General features: G+C 43.0%; 1 protein-coding gene across 20 annotated transcripts in view; it reads right to left on the bottom strand.

Annotated features, from left to right (window-relative positions):
* Positions 1-19,353, bottom strand: part of LOC112225077 (leucine-rich repeat flightless-interacting protein 2) — a 79,614-nt gene that overhangs the window by 41,771 nt on the left and 18,490 nt on the right. For all 20 annotated transcript variants that reach the window (XM_024388689.2, XM_024388681.2, XM_024388678.2 and 17 more), the window contains exon 2: positions 4,103-4,189. In XM_024388689.2, the coding sequence (XP_024244457.1) occupies positions 4,103-4,189 (87 nt within the window). The remainder of the gene's footprint in view (positions 1-4,102; positions 4,190-19,353) is intronic.

Consider the following 19,353-nt stretch of genomic DNA (forward strand, 5'->3'; position numbering starts at 1 on the left):
TTAAAGTTTGCCACAAGCCACCTGGGAGACACACCAAACATGTGGAAGAAGGTGCTCTGGTCAGATGAAACCAAAATTGAACTTTTTGGCAACAATGCAAAACGTTATGTTTGGCGTAAAAGCAACACAGCTCATCACCCTGAACACACCATCCCCACTGTCAAACATGGTAGTGGCAGCATCATGGTTTGGGCCTGCTTTTCTTCAGCAGGGACAGGGAAGATGGTTAAAATTGATGGGAAGATGGATGGAGCGAAATAACAGGACCATTCTGGAAAAAAACCTGATGGAGTCTGCAAAAGACCTGAGACTGGGACGGAGATTTGTCTTCCAACAAGACAATGATCCAAAACATAAAGCAAAATCTACAATGGAATGGTTCAAAAATAAACATATCCAGGTGTTAGAATGGCCAAGTCAAAGTCCAGACCTGAATCCAATCCAGAATCTGTGGAAAGAACTGAAAACTGCTGTTCACAAATGCTCTCCATCCAACCTCACTGAGCTCGAGCTGTTTTGCAAGGAGGAATGGGAAAAAATTTCAGGCTCTCGATGTGCAAAACTGATAGAGACATACCCCAAGCGACTTACAGCTGTAATCGCAGCAAAAGGTGGCGCTACAAAGTATTAACTTAAGGGGGCTGAATAATTTTGCACGCCCAATTTTTCAGTTTTTGATTTGTTAAAAAAGTTTGAAATATCCAATAAATGTCGTTCCACTTCATGATTGTGTCCCACTTGTTGTTGATTCTTCACAAAAAAATACAGTTTTATATCTTTATGTTTGAAGCCTGAAATGTGGCAAAAGGTCGCAAAGTTCAAGGGGGCCGAATACTTTCGCAAGGCACTGTATATCCATCCTGCCCTGCCTATCTAAAGTCTTCGAAAGCCAAGTCAACAAACAGGTCACTGACCATCTCGAATCCCACCGTACCTTCTCCGCTGTGCAATCTGGTTCCCGAGCCGGTCACGGGTGCACCTCAGCCACGCTCAAGGTACTAAACGATATCATAACCGCCATCGATAAAAGACAGTACTGTGCAGCCGTCTTCATCGACCTGGACAAGGCTTTCGACTCTGTCAATCACCATATTCTCATCGGCAGACCCAGTAGCCTCGGTTTTTCTAATGACTGCATTGCCTGGTTCACCAACTACTTTGCAGACAAAGTTCAGTGTGTCAAATCGGAGGGCATGTTGTCCGGTCCTCTGGCAGTCTCTATGGGGGTGCCACGGGGTTCAATTCTCGGGCCGACTCTTTTCTCTGTATATATCAATGATGTTGCTCTTGCTGCGAGCGATTCCCTGATCCACCTCTACGCAGACGACACCATTCTGTATACTTCTGGCCCTTCCTTGGACACTGTGCTATCTAACCTCCAAACGAGCTTCAACGCCATACAACACTCCTTCCGTGGCCTCCAACTGCTCTTAAACGCTAGTAAAACCAAATGCAAGCTTTTCAACCGTTCGCTGCCTGCACCCGCATGCCCAACTAGCATCACCACCCTGGATGGTTCCGACCTAGAATATGTGGACATCTATAAGTACCTAGGTGTCTGGCTAGACTGTAAACTCTCCTTCCAGACTCATATCAAACATCTCCAATCTAAAATCAAATCTAGTCGGCTTTCTATTCCGCAACAAAGCCTCCTTCCCTCACGCCGCCAAACTTACCCTAGTAAAACTGACTATCCTACCGATCCTCGACTTCGGCGATGTCATCTACAAAATAGCTTCCAATACTCTACTCAGCAAACTGGATGCAGTTTATCACAGTGCCATCCGTTTTGTTACTAAAGCACCTTATACCACCCACCACTGCGACCTGTATGCTCTAGTCGGCTGGCCCTCGCTACATATTTGTCGCCAGACCCACTGGCTCCAGGTCATCTACAAGTCCATGCTAGGTAAAGCTCCGCCTTATCTTAGTTCACTTGTCACGATGGCAACACCCACCCGTAGCACGCGCGCCAGCAGGTGTATCTCACTGATCATCCCTAAAGCCAACAGCTCATTTGGCCGCCTTTCGTTCCAGTTCTCTGCTGCCTGTGACTGGAACGAATTGCAAAAAATCGCTGAAGTTGGAGACTTATCTCCCTCACCAACTTCAAACATCTGCTATCTGAGCAGCTAACCGATCGCTGCAGCTGTACATAGTCTATCGGTAAATAGCCCACCCAATTTACCTACCTCATCCCCATACTGTTTATATTTATTTACTTTTCTTCTCTTTTGCACACCAGTATCTCTTCCTGTACATGACCATCTGATCATTTATCACTCCAGTGTTAATCTGCAAAATTGTAATTATTTGCCTACTTCCTCATGCCTTTTGCACACAATGTATATAGACCATCTTTTTTTTCCTACTGTGTTATTGACTTAAATTGTTTACTCCATGTGTAACTCTGTTCACACTGCTATGCTTTATCTTGGCCAGGTCGCAGTTGTAAATGAGAACTTGTTCTCAACTAGCCTACCTGGTTAAAAAAAAGGTGAAATAAAAATGCCTCAGGACTACCTGGCATGATGCCTCCTTGCTGTCCCCAGTCAACCTGGCCGTGCTGCTGCTCCAGTTTCAACTGTTCTGCCTGTGATTATTATTATTTGACCATGCTGGTCATTTATGAACATTTGAACATCTTGGCCATGTTCTGTTATAATCTCCACCCGGCACAGCCAGAAGAGGACTGGCCACCCCACAGCCTGGTTCTTCTCTAGGTGTCTTCCTAGGTTTTGGCCTTTCTAGGGAGTTTTTCCTAGCCACCGTGCTTCTACACCTGCATTGCTTGCTGTTTGGGGTTTTAGGCTGGGTTTCTGTACAGCACTTTGAGATATCAGCTGATGTACGAAGGGCTATATAAATACATTTGATTTGATTTGAGTTCAGCCATTGTAGGTACTGGTCAAGCTCAGGTGAGGGTTAAGTGCTTAAGACCTCCAGGTCAACTGGATTTTATCATGCTCTCTCACTGGGTCAAAGAGCATAAGCAGATCAATTTCCCACCAATTTGTACGTACAGTAGCAGAAGTTAAAGGGTAAACCAAAATCGGGGTTGGCAACTAGTAAGCACCATGTGTTCCAGAATATACTAGATGTAAAGATTGTATAACTTCAAGATCACTTTTTAAGATTAGAATCACCTTAAGAAAAGATGGTTCAAAAAGACAAAACTGGAACCCCTAATTCCCTGGATTTCTAATGACAGTGTTCTTGCTTGTTGTTTATACTTACGATATTAAGAGTGTATGCTAATTTGTTTGGTAGAAATCCCCAGCTGTGCACTCTCGTGAAGGATAAAGTGATAACAGTACACCATTAACACTGGTGACCTCTGTCCCCACCCTGGCACAGGATGAAAGGACCCTCAGCTTGATGAAACACTGTGTCCAGAGGAAATGCCTTCGTCTTTAATGACCAACCCTGGCCCCATGTGACCCTCCAGCTTCCCGAACCGTCTCCCTCGTCATGTGACGTGACTCATGGTGCCTAAAGCTTGGTGTAGTTTTGGGACCAAGTCTGTGTAAGGTACTATGTGCTGTATAACATACAGTGGGGCAAAAAAGTATTTAGTCAGCCACCAATTGTGCAAGTTCTCCCACTTAAAAAGATGAGAGAGGCCTGTAATTTTCATCATAGGTACACTTCAACTATGACAGACAAAATGAGGAAAGAAAATCCAGAAAAATCACATTGTAGGATTTTTAATGAATTTATTTGCAAATTATGGTGGAAAATAAGTATTTGGTCACCTACAAACAAGCAAGATTTCTGGCTTTCACAGACCTGTAACTTCTTCTTTAAGAGGCTCCTCTGTCCTCCACTCGTTACCTGTATTAAAGGCACCTGTTTGAACTTGTTAGCAGTATAAAAGACACCTGTCCACAACTCAAACAGTCACACTCCAAACTCCACTATGGTCAAGACCAAATAGCTGTCAAAGGACACCAGAGACAAAATTGTAGACCTGCACCAGACAGGGCAGACTCTTTTTAAGTGGGAGAACTTGCACAATTGGTGGCTGACTAAATAATTTTTTGCCCCACTGTAAGTGTGTACATTATGTGTGTATTGGGAATATAGTGCCCTCTAGTTGTACCTCTTTCTGTTGTCTCTCCAGCTCCTTCATACGGATTTCTCGGGCCTCTGCCCTGGCCGCCCTCTTTGCTGCCAGCCTGGCCTCTGCCTAGATTAGAGAGAAAGATGGGATGAATAGAGAGCAAGGGAGAATGAGAGAGATTGTTAGTTTAGCATTAACACCAACATATATAAAAAGAGAAGATGTGACCAGACATCCTTTTCCTAGATAGGGCTCCTGTTCCCTAGGGCTGGAACAATTCATGTATAACGTGTAACCGGCAGTTTTGGATGAAGACCGTGATGAAAATAAAACAGTCCTAACCATTTAATTCATTTTTTTTTTTAAATAATAGTGAAACGAACAGCTGGCCAAAGACAGGACGGCGGGGCATTTGTGCAGTTGATTTAGTTTCTGCCGTAACAGACTTAACGTGATGAAACTTTGTTCTTCCTTGATGAAATGTAGATTGTTCACTCAAATTATGTTAACTGCTGGAGCTCATGCAATGGAATGTATTTTTTGTAATGTCAGTTGAGTTGAATCAACAAATCACAGCACAGATTGATGGGTACACATCCTGCTTTTACTTCCTGCTCTGCTCCTATGGTTGACTCGCAATGGCTTCCTGTCCACCATTGACTTGAATGGGGATACCAGTTCTATTCATTCTAGGTCTATGGTAGCACATTCAGTCCAGGAGCAGATGAGGAGAAAATCGATTTGAAAGATTATTACCGAGACCTCGGCCATTTGGCTGGCCAATTACAGTCATCCCATGACCATCACAGCCCTACATGCAACCCTTGAAAAAAAATCTTGGCTAAAAAAATCTATATGCAGTACTCCACATTTATATTGTGTATTCTTGTTTGTATATTTACGTGAACACATTACTTTGGGTGTGGCAATGCTTTGTTTGCGTGTCTGTGTGTTTACGCAAGCAGTGTGTACTTGTGTGTGTTGACTCTGCTTCACTTGAGTGAGAGCAAGGCTTTTTCCTTAAAAGGCTCTGTCTCAGAGGGTGGGTGAGTGACAAAGAGCGAGAGGCGAGAGAGAGTGAGAGAGAGCGAGAGAGCGAGAGAGAGCGAGTGTGTGTGCGTAAGAGAGAGTGAGTAAGCACTTCCTTCCTGCCCCTGAGGCTGTCAGAATGTGGCTGGGAACTTGTTGCCTCTAGGCGGGGTCACTGTGCAAGCTAGACATGCACAGAATGCTATAACCCCTCCTCCCTCGCCCTTCTGCATTTCCCCAACTGCGGCCCATTTGCCCAAGTAACAGGAAAACTCCCATAAAGCAATGGTCTGGTACACACACAAAAAAACACTCCCACATGCACTGAAACAGAAATATATTACTTATGCCCTGCATTTGATATATAAACATTTCAATGTGTTTAAAAAGGTCCTTCTCATTCACATTATGAGTGTGACATACAGGCCAGAGTGAAAGAACTCCAAGTCGTTGACACATTCTAGACCAGTTTACACTCCACTGCCTTGAACTGTGAACTCCACACTACAGATCTAGGCCCTGTTGAAATTAGCCCTGCCTTCCTCAAAGTAATCACTGATCTCACATGATTAGATAGATGAAAGCTAGCCCCTGCCTTCAACTATTCAACCTTGTGAGATCAGGGATCCCTTTAAGGAACGGAGTAAGGAAGGAGGATGCATTTTCGATTGGAATAGGGCCTTTGTTTCTGTACCAGCATACACCACTGGCAGAGGACACAGAGTCCAATTGAGGAAAGGTGGATGACGCAGTAGTGGTTAGAGGAGTGTAAATGTCAACTGAGGGGGTTAAAATAGGATTCTGGCAAGCCCATAAGCCTTATTCTGCGCTTGGAAGCATCTGACAATCTGGAGGGCTACCGATGTAGTCTTTGAAAATATCAGGACATCTGGGACTGCTCAAACATGTTTGATTTTATCGGCACAAAATCTGCAATGCTTTGTAGTGTGAGATGTGCAACGACAAGTTAAGAGATCGGTGATTAGTAATAGATAAGAGGCCAGTGAAATGAGGTTGTTTCGCGTCACCCAGAAGGTGTAGACACTTGAGCAGGAGAGATGACTACCACTAGTATGCGTTCGTACTCGCCTTTAATCAAAGGTAAAGTGTCAAATCGTTACAGCTCTGAAATTCACAAGCAATGTTATTCAATTCAAAATGTTGGCTAGATATTTCAACTCTGTATAGCAATTGTGAATGTCCGAAAGATGAGGCTGCTTTGAAGCAGAGCTCGTAGCTACGTTACAAACTAATCACATCATTGTTTTCACGAGACAGCGTAGTAGGGAGAATACTCAACACCAAGTGAAGAATCTTGACCCTGTCTATGCCACATCGTTTAGAGTGCGCACCACTATTTTGGCAACACAAAAGAAAAACTACAGGAAAGACTGTTGTTTAATGTGAGGCTCAACAATGTTAGTATTTTTTTATTTTTTTTTACCCTTTTTCACCCCAATTTCGTGGCACCCAATTGGTAGTTGCAGTGATGGGACAAGACTGTAACTCCTGTACGGACTCGTTGCTCGCTTAACCCAAAAGCCAGCCGCACCAATGTGTCAGAGGCAAAATCCGTACCACTGGCGACCGTGCATGAGCTTGGCCCGCCACAGGAGTCACTAGAGCACGATGGGACAAGACATCCCGGCCAGCCAAACACTCCCCTAACCCGGATGAGTAATTGGTCTCCCGGTCGCGGCAACTGCTTGGGATCGAACCCGGATCTGTAGTGACGCCTCAAGCATTGCAGTGCCTTAGACCGCTGCGCCACTCGGGAGGCCCTATGATGTCAGGATTTTAAAAGTTGTGTAGTGCCTACCCAGCTTAAGGCAAAAGGGATCTTGATCCAGGAGGGGATTGAATGTCTCTGCTGTAACGAATATGCTGGATGTTGATATCTACACACTTAGCAAACCAAATGCAAAGCTGCAGCCATGAACTGGATATAATTTGACACATCTTAGATGTATTATAGTTATACTTAACTTTTAAGCAGAGCCGTAGCACACACCCCCACAGCCTCTGGTATTGAAAATCATACCACCGTTATTTTGAAATATACAGTATACCGGGTTATTGCCCAAGCCTATAGGTATTTTGTTAGCTCCCTGGGGAGAGTATCCGTTACATAGTCAGAGCTCAGTAGGATGACATTTCCTGCTAGCTCGAGCCTGAGGGCAGAGTTTTCCTTGTGAGCCCTGTAGTATAAGCAGTTGTCATTGCCATTAGCCTAGCCTATACGCGTTAAAGCCAAGTCTGGTCACATATACTACTGCACAATCGAGAGCATCCTGGCGGGCTGTATCACCGCCTGGTATGGCAACTGCACCGCCCTCAACCGTAAGGCTCTCCAGAGGGTAGTGAGGTCTGCACAACGCATCACCGGGGGCAAACTACCTGCCCTCCAGGACACCTACACCACCCGATGCTACAGGAAGGCCATAAAGATCATCAAGGACATCAACCACCCGAGCCACTGCCTGTTCACCCCGCTGCCATCCAGAAGGCGAGGTCAGTACAGGTGCATCAAAGCTGGGACCGAGAGACTGAAAAACAGCTTCTATCTCAAGGCCATCAGACTGTTAAACAGCCACCACTAACATTGAGTGGCTACTGCCAACACACTGTCAATGACACTGACTCTACTCCAGCCACTTTAATCATGGGAATCGATGGGAAATGATGTAAATATATCACTAGCCACTTTAAACAATGCTACCTTATATAATGTTACTTACCCTACATTGTTCATCTCATATGCATACGTTGATACTGTACTCTATATCATCGACTGCATCCTTATGTAATACATGTATCACTAGCCACTTTAACTATGCCACTTGGTTTACATACTTATCTCATATGTATATACTGTACTCGATATCATCTACTGTATCTTGCCTATGCTGCTCTGTACCATCACTCATTCATATATCCTTATGTACATATTCTTTATCCCCTTACACTGTGTATGACAGTAGTTTTTTTTTGGAATTGTTAGTTAGATTACTTGCTCGTTATTACTGCATTGTCGGAACTAGAAGCACAAGCATTTCGCTACACTCGCATTAACATCTGCTAACCATGTGTATGTGACAAATAAAATTTGATTTGATTTGATTTGATATGTCTCACAGGCTAAGGACTGTAAATAATGCATATTATCATCTTTTGCTGTTTTGCATCGAGTATAAAGCATGACTGGCCAATAATTCATTTAAATAAGCACAAAGACCAGCACATATAGAGATTCAAAGTTACAAGCATCAGGATATGTTCTCATGCCAGCTTAATGACTGGCGACCTAATGGAAAGGAATATTGTGTACAAGTGAAGAAAAAAAAACAGGGAACTCCACTATAAAGCTGGCAGTTAGTATGCAAATTGCCACAGCAGCTTTTCCCCCTTCATTTGACTAGTAATCTTTTTTCCTGACTTGAAAAGCCATACTCATGAACCCCTAGATTGTTTACTTTCAACGGTTGATGACTAAACCAACATTTTGAAACACAGCTCCTTCTTCAGTGTAACAATTCTTGATTAGATGCTATGCCACACAGTGTGAGAACAAGTAAACAGCTTTACATATACATTTCAGCAGGAGTGGAAAGAGTAGTGAAATATCCTACTCAAGTAGAAGTACTGTTACTTTCTGCCTGCGGCTACGGAATCCTGACCTGTTCAGCGGACGTGCTACCTGTCCCAGACCTATTATTTGACCATGCTGGTCATCTATTAACATTTGAACATCTTGGCCATGTTCTGTTATAATCTCCACCCGGCACAGCCAGAAGAGGACTGGCCACCCCTCAGCCTGGTTCCTCTCTAGGTTTCTTCCTAGGTTTTGGCCTTTCTAGGGAGTTTTTCCAAGCCAACGTGCTTCTACACCTGCATTGCTTGCTGTTTGGGGTTTTAGGCTGGGTTTCTGTACAGCACTTTGAGATATCAGCTGATGTACGAAGGGCTATATAAATACATTTGATTTGATTTTGACTTTAATGTCATTTTACTCAAGAAGTAAAACTACTAGTGTTTGGCAGTCTAAATTCAGTGTCCTTGTCTTTAACTAGCATTTCCTGAAAGTCAGACTCTTCCCACACTCAATTTTCTCAGCCTCAGAAGAATCTGCATTCAACAAATTGTGTGTGGTTATCAGACATATTCTCTTCATCTTGCAATCGACATCTTGGAATCGGTTCAGCCACCGGGCTTCTTCATGCGTCGCGCCGACAGAGATAAACACCTCTCTGGGAAGAAGGGCGGGTGTGATTGCCTCATGATTAACAACTCATGGTGTAATCATAACAACATACAGGAACTCAAGTCCTGCTGCTCACCCGAACAAGAATTCCTTACAATCAAACGCCGGCCATATTATCTTCCAAGAGAATTTGTGTCAGTTATCGTCACAGCCATGTATATACGCCCTTAAGCAGACACCACAACGGCCCATATATCCGGAGGCTGAATTTATTGTAGCTGGGGATTTTAACAAAGCAAATTTGAGAACAAGGCTATCTAATTTATTTCAGCATACACTCACGCAGGCAATACACTCGATCACTGCTACTCAAACTTCTGCGATGAATACAAGGCCCTCCTTCACCTTCCCTTCGGCAAATCCGACCACGACTCCATCTCGCTCCTACAGTCTTATAGGCAGAAGCTCAAACAGGATGTACCTGTGACAACTAGTCAACGCTGGTCTGACCAATCGGAATCCACGCTTCAAGATTGTTTTGCTCATGCGGACTGGGATATGTTCTGGGCAGCCTCAGAGAACAACATCAACCTATACGCTGACTCTGTGTTTGAGATGTTAAGGAAATGCATTGGATATGTTGTACCCACTTTGACTATTAAAACCTACCCTAACCAGAAACCATGTCTGGAGGGCGGCATTCACGTGAACCACCGCATTTAAACATGGAAAGAGGACTGGGAATATGGCCGAATATAAACCGTGTAGCTATTCCCTCCGCAAGGAGTGAAATGTCGGTATAGGGACAAAGTGGAGTCGCAATTCAATGGCTCAGACACGAGACATATGTGGCAGGGTCCACAGACAATCACGGACTACAAAAAGAAAACCAGCTACGTCACGGACACCGACGTCTCGCTTCCAGACAAACTTAACACCTTTGCCAGATTTGAGGATAATACAGTGCCACCGTCATGGCCCGCTAACAAGGACTCCACCCCCCCTCTCTCTCCTTCTCCGTGGCCGACATGAGTAAGACATTTAAACACGTGTTAACCCTCGCAAGGTTGCCAGCCCAGACATCCCTAGCCGTGTCCTCAGAGCATGCGCAGACCAACTGGCTGGTGTGTTTACAGACAAACTCAATCGCTCCCTATCCCAGTCTGCTGTCCCCACAGATGGCCACCATTGTTCCTGTACCCAAGAAGGCAAAGATAACTGAACTAAATGACTACCGTCCCGTAGCACTCACTTCTGTCATCATGAAGTGCTTTGTGAGACTAGTCAAGGATCATATCACCTCCCCCTTATCTGCCACCCTAGACCCACTTCAGTTTGCACAGCGCCCCAACAGGTCCACAGACGATGCAATCGCCATCACACTGCCCTATCCCATCTGGACAAGAGGAATACCTATACTGACGACAACTCAATATTCAACACCATCGTACCCTCCAAGGTCATCATTAAGCTGTAGGCCCTGGGTCTGAACCCTGGGTCCTGGAATTTCTGACGGCTGCTCCCAAGTGGTGAAGGTAGGAAACAACATCTCCACTTCACTGACTCAACTCCGGGGCCCCACAAGGGTGCATGCTCAGCCCCCTCCTGTACTCCTTGTTCACCTATAACTGCCTGGCCATGCACAACTCCAATTAAAATCATCAAGTTTGCAGATGACACAATAGTAGTGGTCTTGATTACCAACAACCATGAAACAGCCTACAGGGAAGAAGTGAGGGCACTCTGAGTGTGGTGTCATGAAAACAACCTCTCACTCAACGTCAACAAAACAAAGGAGATGATCATGGACTTCTTGAAACAGCAGAGGGAGCACCCACCTATCCACATTGACAGGACAGTAGGTGGAAAGCTTCAAGTTCCTTGGCATACTAATCACAGACAAACTGTAATGGGCCACCCATACAGACAGTGTGGTGAAGAAGAAGACCTCAGGAGGCTGAAGAAATTTGGCTTGTCACCCAAAACCCTAACATCCTGCCGGGCTGTATCACCGCTTGGTACGGCAACTGCACCGCCCTCAACCGCAAGGCTCTCCAGAGGGTGGTGCAGTCCACACAACGCATCACCGGGGGAAAACTACCTGCCCTCCATGACACCTACAGCACCCGATGTCACAGGAAGGCCAAAAAGGTCATCAAGGACAACCACCTGAGCCACTGCATGTTCACCCCGCTACCATCAAGAAGGCAAGGTGCATCAAAGCTGGGACCGAGAGACTGAAAAACAGCTTCTATCTCAAGGCCATCAGACTGCTAAACAGAAATCACTAACTCAGAGGCTGCTGCCTACATTGACAATCAAACCACTGGACACTTTAATAAATGGATCACTAGTCACCTTTTTGGGATAGGGGGCAGCAATTTCACTTTTGGATGAATAGCGTGCCCAGACTGAACTGCCTCCGACTCTGTCCCAGATGCTAATATATGCATATTATTATTAGTATTGGATAGAAAACACTGAAGTTTCTAAAACTGTTTGAATAATGTCTGTGAGTATAACAGAACTCATATGGCAGGCAAAAACCTGAGAAAAATCCAACCAGGAAGTGGGACAGCTGAGGTTTGTAGTTTTTCAATGCTTGGCCTACTGAATACACATTGAGATATGGATAAAGTTGCACTTCCTACAGCTTCCACTAGATGTCAACCATCTTTAGAAAGTTGAATGAGGATTCTACTATAAAGGAGGGGCTCATGAGACCTCTGAGTCAGTGGTCTGGCAGAGTTCCCCGGTCTCATGACTGGCGCTCCCGACAGAGTTACCTCTCGTTCCAGTGCTTTTCTGAAGACAAAGGAATTCTCTAGTTGGAACATTATTGATGTTTTATGTTAAAAACATCCTAAAGATGGATTCCATACATCGTTTGACATATTTCTAAAGGACTGTAATGGAACTTTGTCTGGACGAAGTGCCTGTGCCTCATGAAGATGGATTACTGGGCTGAACACGCCAACACCAAGTGGCTATTTTGACATAAATGATGGAACAAAATCAGTCATTTATTGTCAACTGGGAGTACCTTTGATGATCTTCATCAGAAGGCAAGTGAATATTTATGGTGTTGTTTCTAACTTTGTTGATTCCAAAATGACGGATATTCCGCTGGCTGTTTTGGGTTCTGAGCGCCGTTCTCAGATTATGCTTTTTCTGTTAATAAAAAAATCTGACACAGCGGTTGCATTAAGGAGAAGTCTCTTTAATTCTGTGAATAACACTTGTATCTTTTATCAAGGTTTGTTATGATTATTTCTGCAAAATCACTAGATGTTTTGAAATCAAAACATTACTGCACGTAAGGCGCCAATGTAAACTGAGATTTTTGGATATAAATATTTACATTATCGAACAAAACATACATGTATGTATTGTGTAACATGATGTCCTATGAGTGTCATCTGTTGAAGATCATTAAAGGTTAGTGAATCATTTTCTCTATTTCTGCTTTTTGTGACTCCCATCTTTGGCTGGAAAAATGGCTGTGTGTTTTTTCGACTTGGCTATGATCTAACATAATCATATGTTGTGCTTTAGCTGTAAATAAAAACATTTAAAATCAGACACGATGGGTAGATTAACAAGATGTTTATCTTTCATTTGTTGTATTGGACTTGTTAATGTTTGAAAGTTACATATTAAAAAATAATATTAATTAATTTCGCGTGCTGCCTTTTAAGCGGAATGTTGTCGAGGGGTTCCGCTAGCGGAACGCCTGCCCTAGAAAGGCTAAACAACACCACTAATAATGTTAACATATCTTACATTACTCATCTCATATGTATATACACTATACCTTATACCATCTATTTCACCTTGCCGTTCGGCCATCGCTCATCTATATATTTTTATGTACATATTCTTATTCCATCCCTTTAGATGTGTGTATTAGGTAGTTGTTCAATTACTTGTTAGATATTACTGCAATGTCGGAACTAGAAGCACAAGCATTTCGCTACTCACATTAACATCTGCTAACCATGTGTATGTGACCAAAACAAGTTTGATTTTGGGAAATGTTGATATTTTGTCAAATTTTCTTTCTAGTACTTTACATATATGATGAAAAAATATATTTATCCACAAATGGCTATGTGTACTATAAGTCTAGTCCTGGAGTGTAATATTTAGGCTGACTTGATCCAGTATCTGGAAAAATGAATTTGTGATATGCAAATACGACCATATTTAAATACATCCCCTAATTTGCATATTTTAATACAAAAAAAGTATTATATTTGTGTCCACATTCAACTAGTAAAAGTAAGACCAGTCCAAACTCTTCTCTGTACTGGCACCCCAATTGTGGAACCAGCGTCCCTCTGAAGCTAGGAGAGCAGAGTCCCATCTTCCGAAAGTACCTGAAACCCTACCTCTTCAAAGAGTATCTTAAATAATCCCACTCACCTCGACCACCCCTCCCCAAAATATAACAATAAAGAATCTTGAAAATTGCACTTGACTATAATGTTGCCAAACACACTTGTTTCATGGTCCTACTGGCAGAAAACCAATGTTTATTCAAGTACTTTAACTATTAGAAGGAAGTTAGAATGCTGACTCATACAGTGGTCATGTCTCGCAACCAGTCCACACCCTTTCCTATACCATTTAGAGAGAACAACATGCTAAAAATAGTCTCCCACGCCATCTTTCTATTAGGGTTTCACGTTTACGAAAAAACAATGTAGTCCCACAGACATTAGGGTTGCACAGTACACTGAAACTTTTGTACTTTTTCGATACTAGAACAAACTGTTCAGTACTAGAATTTGTTACTTTGGGTAATTCCCGTCTGTTTTCTGACACAATTATGTGTAAGGTCACTCAGTCGAGCAGTGAATTTCAAACAGAGATTCAACCACAAAAGACCAGGGAGGTTTTCCAATGCCTCGCAAAGAAGGGGACCTATTGGTAGGAAAATCGTTGCTTGAGCCCAAGGGGCCAGAGTTTAGACAATGACTATCACATTGAGCATGGTGAAGTTATTAATTACACTTTGGATGGTGTGTCAATACACCCAGTCACTACAAAGATAGTCATCCTTCCTAACTCAGTTGCCAGAGAGAATATTGATAACCAACAGATGTCACTTTGATACGAAGCCTACATACAGTCTACTACTCAATGGGGAGGGCATGAACGGCAACACCGGGACACAGTGCCCTCCGCTCCTGCTTGACAAGCAAGTCCAAACTCAAACAGTATGGTAGCTACATGTACGGTAGTTGTGTGGTAAGAGACAGTTAAAACATTTTTTTTTTTAAGTGCTCAATCAAAACTTTGACCTATAGCAGAGCACTTGACACTAACCTGCCTGGGGCGGCAGGGTAGCCTAGTGGTTAGAGTGTTGGACTAGCAACCAGAAGGTTGCAAGTTCAAACCCCCAAGCTGACAAGGTACAAATCTGTTGTTCTTCCCCTGAACAGGCAGTTAACCCACTGTTCCTAGGCCATCATTGAAAATAAGAATTTGTTCTTAACTGACTTGCCTAGTTAAATAAAAGGTAAAAAAATAAAAAAATAAAAACCCACTCCTTTACAAACACTCACTACTTTTCTTTCGACCCACCTCTTGGTCAACATATTAGGATGCAGCTACCCCCCTCAGATATTAACATTTTATATTCATCCAATGTCTGCCATGATGTGATAACGTTGTCGCTGCTCTCTGTGGGCACTGATTGCTAGTGCACATGTGATGTTGGTCAGTATAAACCGAACGCAACCTGGATATATATGGTCCATGAATCAGAGTATGCGAACGCGAGTTGATTACCTTAAACAACAGTTGGTCATCTTGGAAGCAGACTCCAGTTCTTATTTTATCTTAGTGCTTGAGCCTCAAACTGACTGTGGGTGAATGACATCATGGGTTTTAAAAAGAGACAGCGCACACTTTTTTAAAAGAGAGCTTGTTCTATGCAAATGTTGTTGAACAGTACAATAAAATAAGTCCCAAAAGGAAGGGATAACAGATTGGTATTCATCTGTAGCCCCACGAAATCAGCCAAAACAAGCTCAATAATGCATGCATGAAGTCCCATTGAATATGCATTCACCTGTATTGTGAATAGGCCTAGGCTACATCTTGATTTACCCAGTTTATCAATAGACTAGAGATTTACCATTCAAATAAAGGATTACCATTGCTTTTTATCAATCTCCATAAAAACAAAGTCAACTTGATTGTATATTTGATTCTTTAATGCATATATTTAAAAATCTCAAAAAGGTAATGATATTGAACTCAGAAGATCTGTCTGGATCAAGTGCCATTCTGTGACTTTTGCTAACACTTTTTTTTAACGTGGTATCGTTTTTTGTATCGAGTATCGTGATGATATCAAGTACTTTAGTACTAAACTTTGTATCGAAGTAAAAAAATCTGGTATTGTGACAACACTACCAGACACATACCTATCCAACAAAACCTGCTTCAATTAGCAGGTATGATAACAAAGTCTCTTACCTGCTGCTACTAAATACCACATCTAACTGGGCCAGGGAAGAGCGACAGAGAGAATGAATCTCTTTCTCGACCCGCTGCTCCCCTTCTGCACAGCTATTTTTAATGACCTACATGGACCCAAGTTCCATCAAAAACGCTCCAATTCAGTTGGATTTCATTAGAGTGACTGTCCTCTGGAGACCCAGAGTTAGTTCACTGCATCAAAAATGGGTGATGTTGACACACCTCTGAGCCATTCCACAAAGTGCTGCAGGAACCATAACCTTGCCTGTCGCTCAATTGTCTACTTTTGGTGTGAGATCCAAAGTGGATGCAAAAAAGGTATTGTCGATGGGTTCAAGGATGCAGGGATAACATTTAAGATGGGCTGCACATAAACATGCTGCACATGAGATGGGACCTGGGGGGAAAAAACATGGTCAAATAGGTGGGCAAAGTGAGTATGTACGGAGGGTAGGGCTGGGCGGTATCCAGATTTTCACACCATTACTATAACCAGCAGTGCACACAAGGGCCGCTTTCTTTCCAAACGTAAAAAACCCCAAAAACATTTAGACAGCAGGGATCCTGATCCAGGAGGGGATTGTCTCTACTGTAAACAATAAACTTGATCTGGCATGCTAGCCACTTTCATTTTTGGTACGGTATTAAATCTTACCATCGGTATTTCCAAATACCCTGTATATGGTATATAAAGTATACCACCCAGATGGTATCATTTTCAATAACGTAATGTCCCCAAAAAGTTGACCATTTAAGTTTAATAATGTGAATATTTGTAGCTACTTAAGTAAAATACCTGCAGTTAACTTGTGCAATACGTTAGGAGAAAAAGCAGATCACGTTCTTCATTTCCCCATCAAATTGTTTTTCATTATGAAGCTTAAAAAGTAGACCCAGTCACACTGTTTCTTTACATGCAAACAACGACGCGAGAAAGCAAATCTATTTAAAGTATGGAATTCAAAAGTAAATATTTGCCAGCTAGATATCTTAGAACTATTAATTAACTGCCTGAAATGTGCTAAATGCTCTGCAGTTGTGCATGTTGTTTGCTAACTTAGTAACTAGTTATTTAGCTTCAAGCTTTTCTTGGTAACAGCAGAGAATCCTCTCCTGGATGAAGAGCTTTGCCGTCTAATATTTGTTTTGTGCGTGAAGCTAAATGAGTAGCATTTCATCCTCAACTTTGATCAACAATTCATAACCTGGTGGTTGGTGATCCCACAACAAAATCAATACTAGAATGCCAAGGAAGATCAGCAAAACCAGAAGGCACCATGGCTCTCAAATGAGGCCCTGCTGCCCTCAGTGCCTTGCCTCTGGTTCTAGGGGCAGGGGAGTTGGCCTGGATCCCGTCATTCTGATCCCATCGCTGACCACTCTCAAGAGTGCAGAGCCCTTATTGCAGGTCTCAAGTGCCACCCCATTTGAATGCCATTCTGGCCGGTGCCCCCAGTGAGGCTCACTCCCAAGCCCCTCCACCCCGACTGCCAGCCAACCAACATGTCCGGGCATTATAAAAAGGCAGAGGGCGCTGACAGGCTGGACAAAGAGAGGACACAGAACAACTCCGATATTTGATTAAGTGGAGGTTAAAATAACTTGGGAAAATGAGGTCCAACCAGAAATGGATTAAAGCAGCAGAGTATCTTGATTGGCACAGTCAAGAGTATAATTATAACCTGCTTTAGGGACTATTTCTAAGACCCACATTGATTACCAAGTATAGATGTACTGGTAATGCTATAAACTTGCACAAGCTCTGTTGCTTTCCAACAGGGTGTGGGCTCTGAGCAGGCACTAACAATGACCTAGCAATAGCATCCCAGCAGAGCCAAGTCCCGGCCTATTCTATGCCCACAGACAGAGTGACTCAAGGTTCTATGCCAGACACTAAACAAGAGACAGCGTCACACACAGACAAGGAGTATTATTGGCTAAACGACCTTTTTAAATGACCAAAATATGGCTGAGTAGAGACGTGGCCAGATAGGAGAGTCAGACTGCCTGAAAAAAAACAGAGCCAGGGTACACAACACGGGACATCCAAAACAAAGAGCACAGAGGGTTGAAATAAAACTATTATCTCACATGGTTTCGTCACGGTCAAATAATTAATTCTGTGGATGAAAAAAATAGCTTTGTAGGGAAATAGTTATATTTAATATTTTTAAGTTTACGAAATAAAAAAAAACTCATGATATACCATTCGTCTAGTTCTGTGGAACTTACAACCCACTTGAAACATGCGTTGTTGAACATTAACAGCGTGCAGATTGGCCTAACAGTTAGGCATGGCTGGTATGATGGTTAGGCCTGGTCTAGGGTAGGATAGAATGTGCAAAAGTTCTGCACAGGCCCCTGGATCAGAGGAAATGGAAAATAAACTGACAGCTGTCCCCCTGTTCTTCAATGACAGAACATGTCACCTGAGGCCTTTACACCCCACACACACACACACACACAAACACACGAGCAGCTGCCGCTTTCTCAGCTCTTCAGAAAAACTGGTCAGCAGCTGTGTGCACGCGCGAGTGCACCAGGGTAAAATAAACAGTATGCTTCAAGCTTCCTTCAAGGGGGCAGTGTAATTCAATCTGTGAAATAGTCCAGTGCAATTTACAAAACTAGAAGGCAGTGAAAATAATTAAAGCAGTTTTTGATGAGGTTGATGAGATTTTTGAAGTGTACTCTGGCATACAAGCATGGTCACAAGACTGCTTACAAAAATCTCACCTGTTTTCCCAATTTGATTGCATAGTCACTTGCAGACAATGGAGCTTACTTTAGAAAATTCTCTAATGCGTGGTATGATACAGTCGGTAACATGAAGCTGGCATGTTAGTATTTGGCAGTAAAGCAGTTGTGGATACTGTGGAAGAGGCTGCAACCAAGGCGAGCATCACCAAGCTAAAAATTGTTCTGGGAAGGTCGTCCAGATGTTTCTCATTGGTTCACACAGTATGGGCCACCCTGTTGTCCCTGAGGAGGAACAAAATAACTCAGTCTGGCTTTTCATTTCAGGGTAGGGAGGAAAGACCGAGTGGCATTAGATTTAAGGCAGTATCGGTTTACATTGCAACACTAGGGATGTAACGATTCACAGATAAACATTTCAATTGGTCGCATAAAATAAGACCGCATTGGTCCACGGACCCCAAACCGATCCAAATGTAGCTTACATTGGTCCGAAAATCTATTCAAACATTAAGAATTGCCGATTCACATTTTTTTGCTCATATTACTTTTTCTACATTCCAAAAATCAAAGTAAAAAAAAACTGATGCATCCTCTCCTTCAGTGTCAAACTAAGCATATATAACTATGTTGACAGTCATTGATCAGCATGCAAAATGACTTGTAGAACAACCCTAGGGAAAAATCAGTAGCCAAGTCAAACTGCGCACTCTGCCCAGCTTCGTGCACTGACCAACGTAGAATAGGCGGCCTGCTCCTGAACGTTGAGAAGGCGGCCTGTTTCTGATCTTGCACATTTGCAAGGCACCTTTAACATTCAAATGCTAAAATGGCTTGCGCGATATTAGGCTTTATTAGTCGAGTGACTGAA

The sequence above is a fragment of the Oncorhynchus tshawytscha genome, linkage group LG26, assembly GCF_018296145.1.
Source record: "Oncorhynchus tshawytscha isolate Ot180627B linkage group LG26, Otsh_v2.0, whole genome shotgun sequence".
Lineage (NCBI taxonomy): Eukaryota > Metazoa > Chordata > Actinopteri > Salmoniformes > Salmonidae > Oncorhynchus > Oncorhynchus tshawytscha.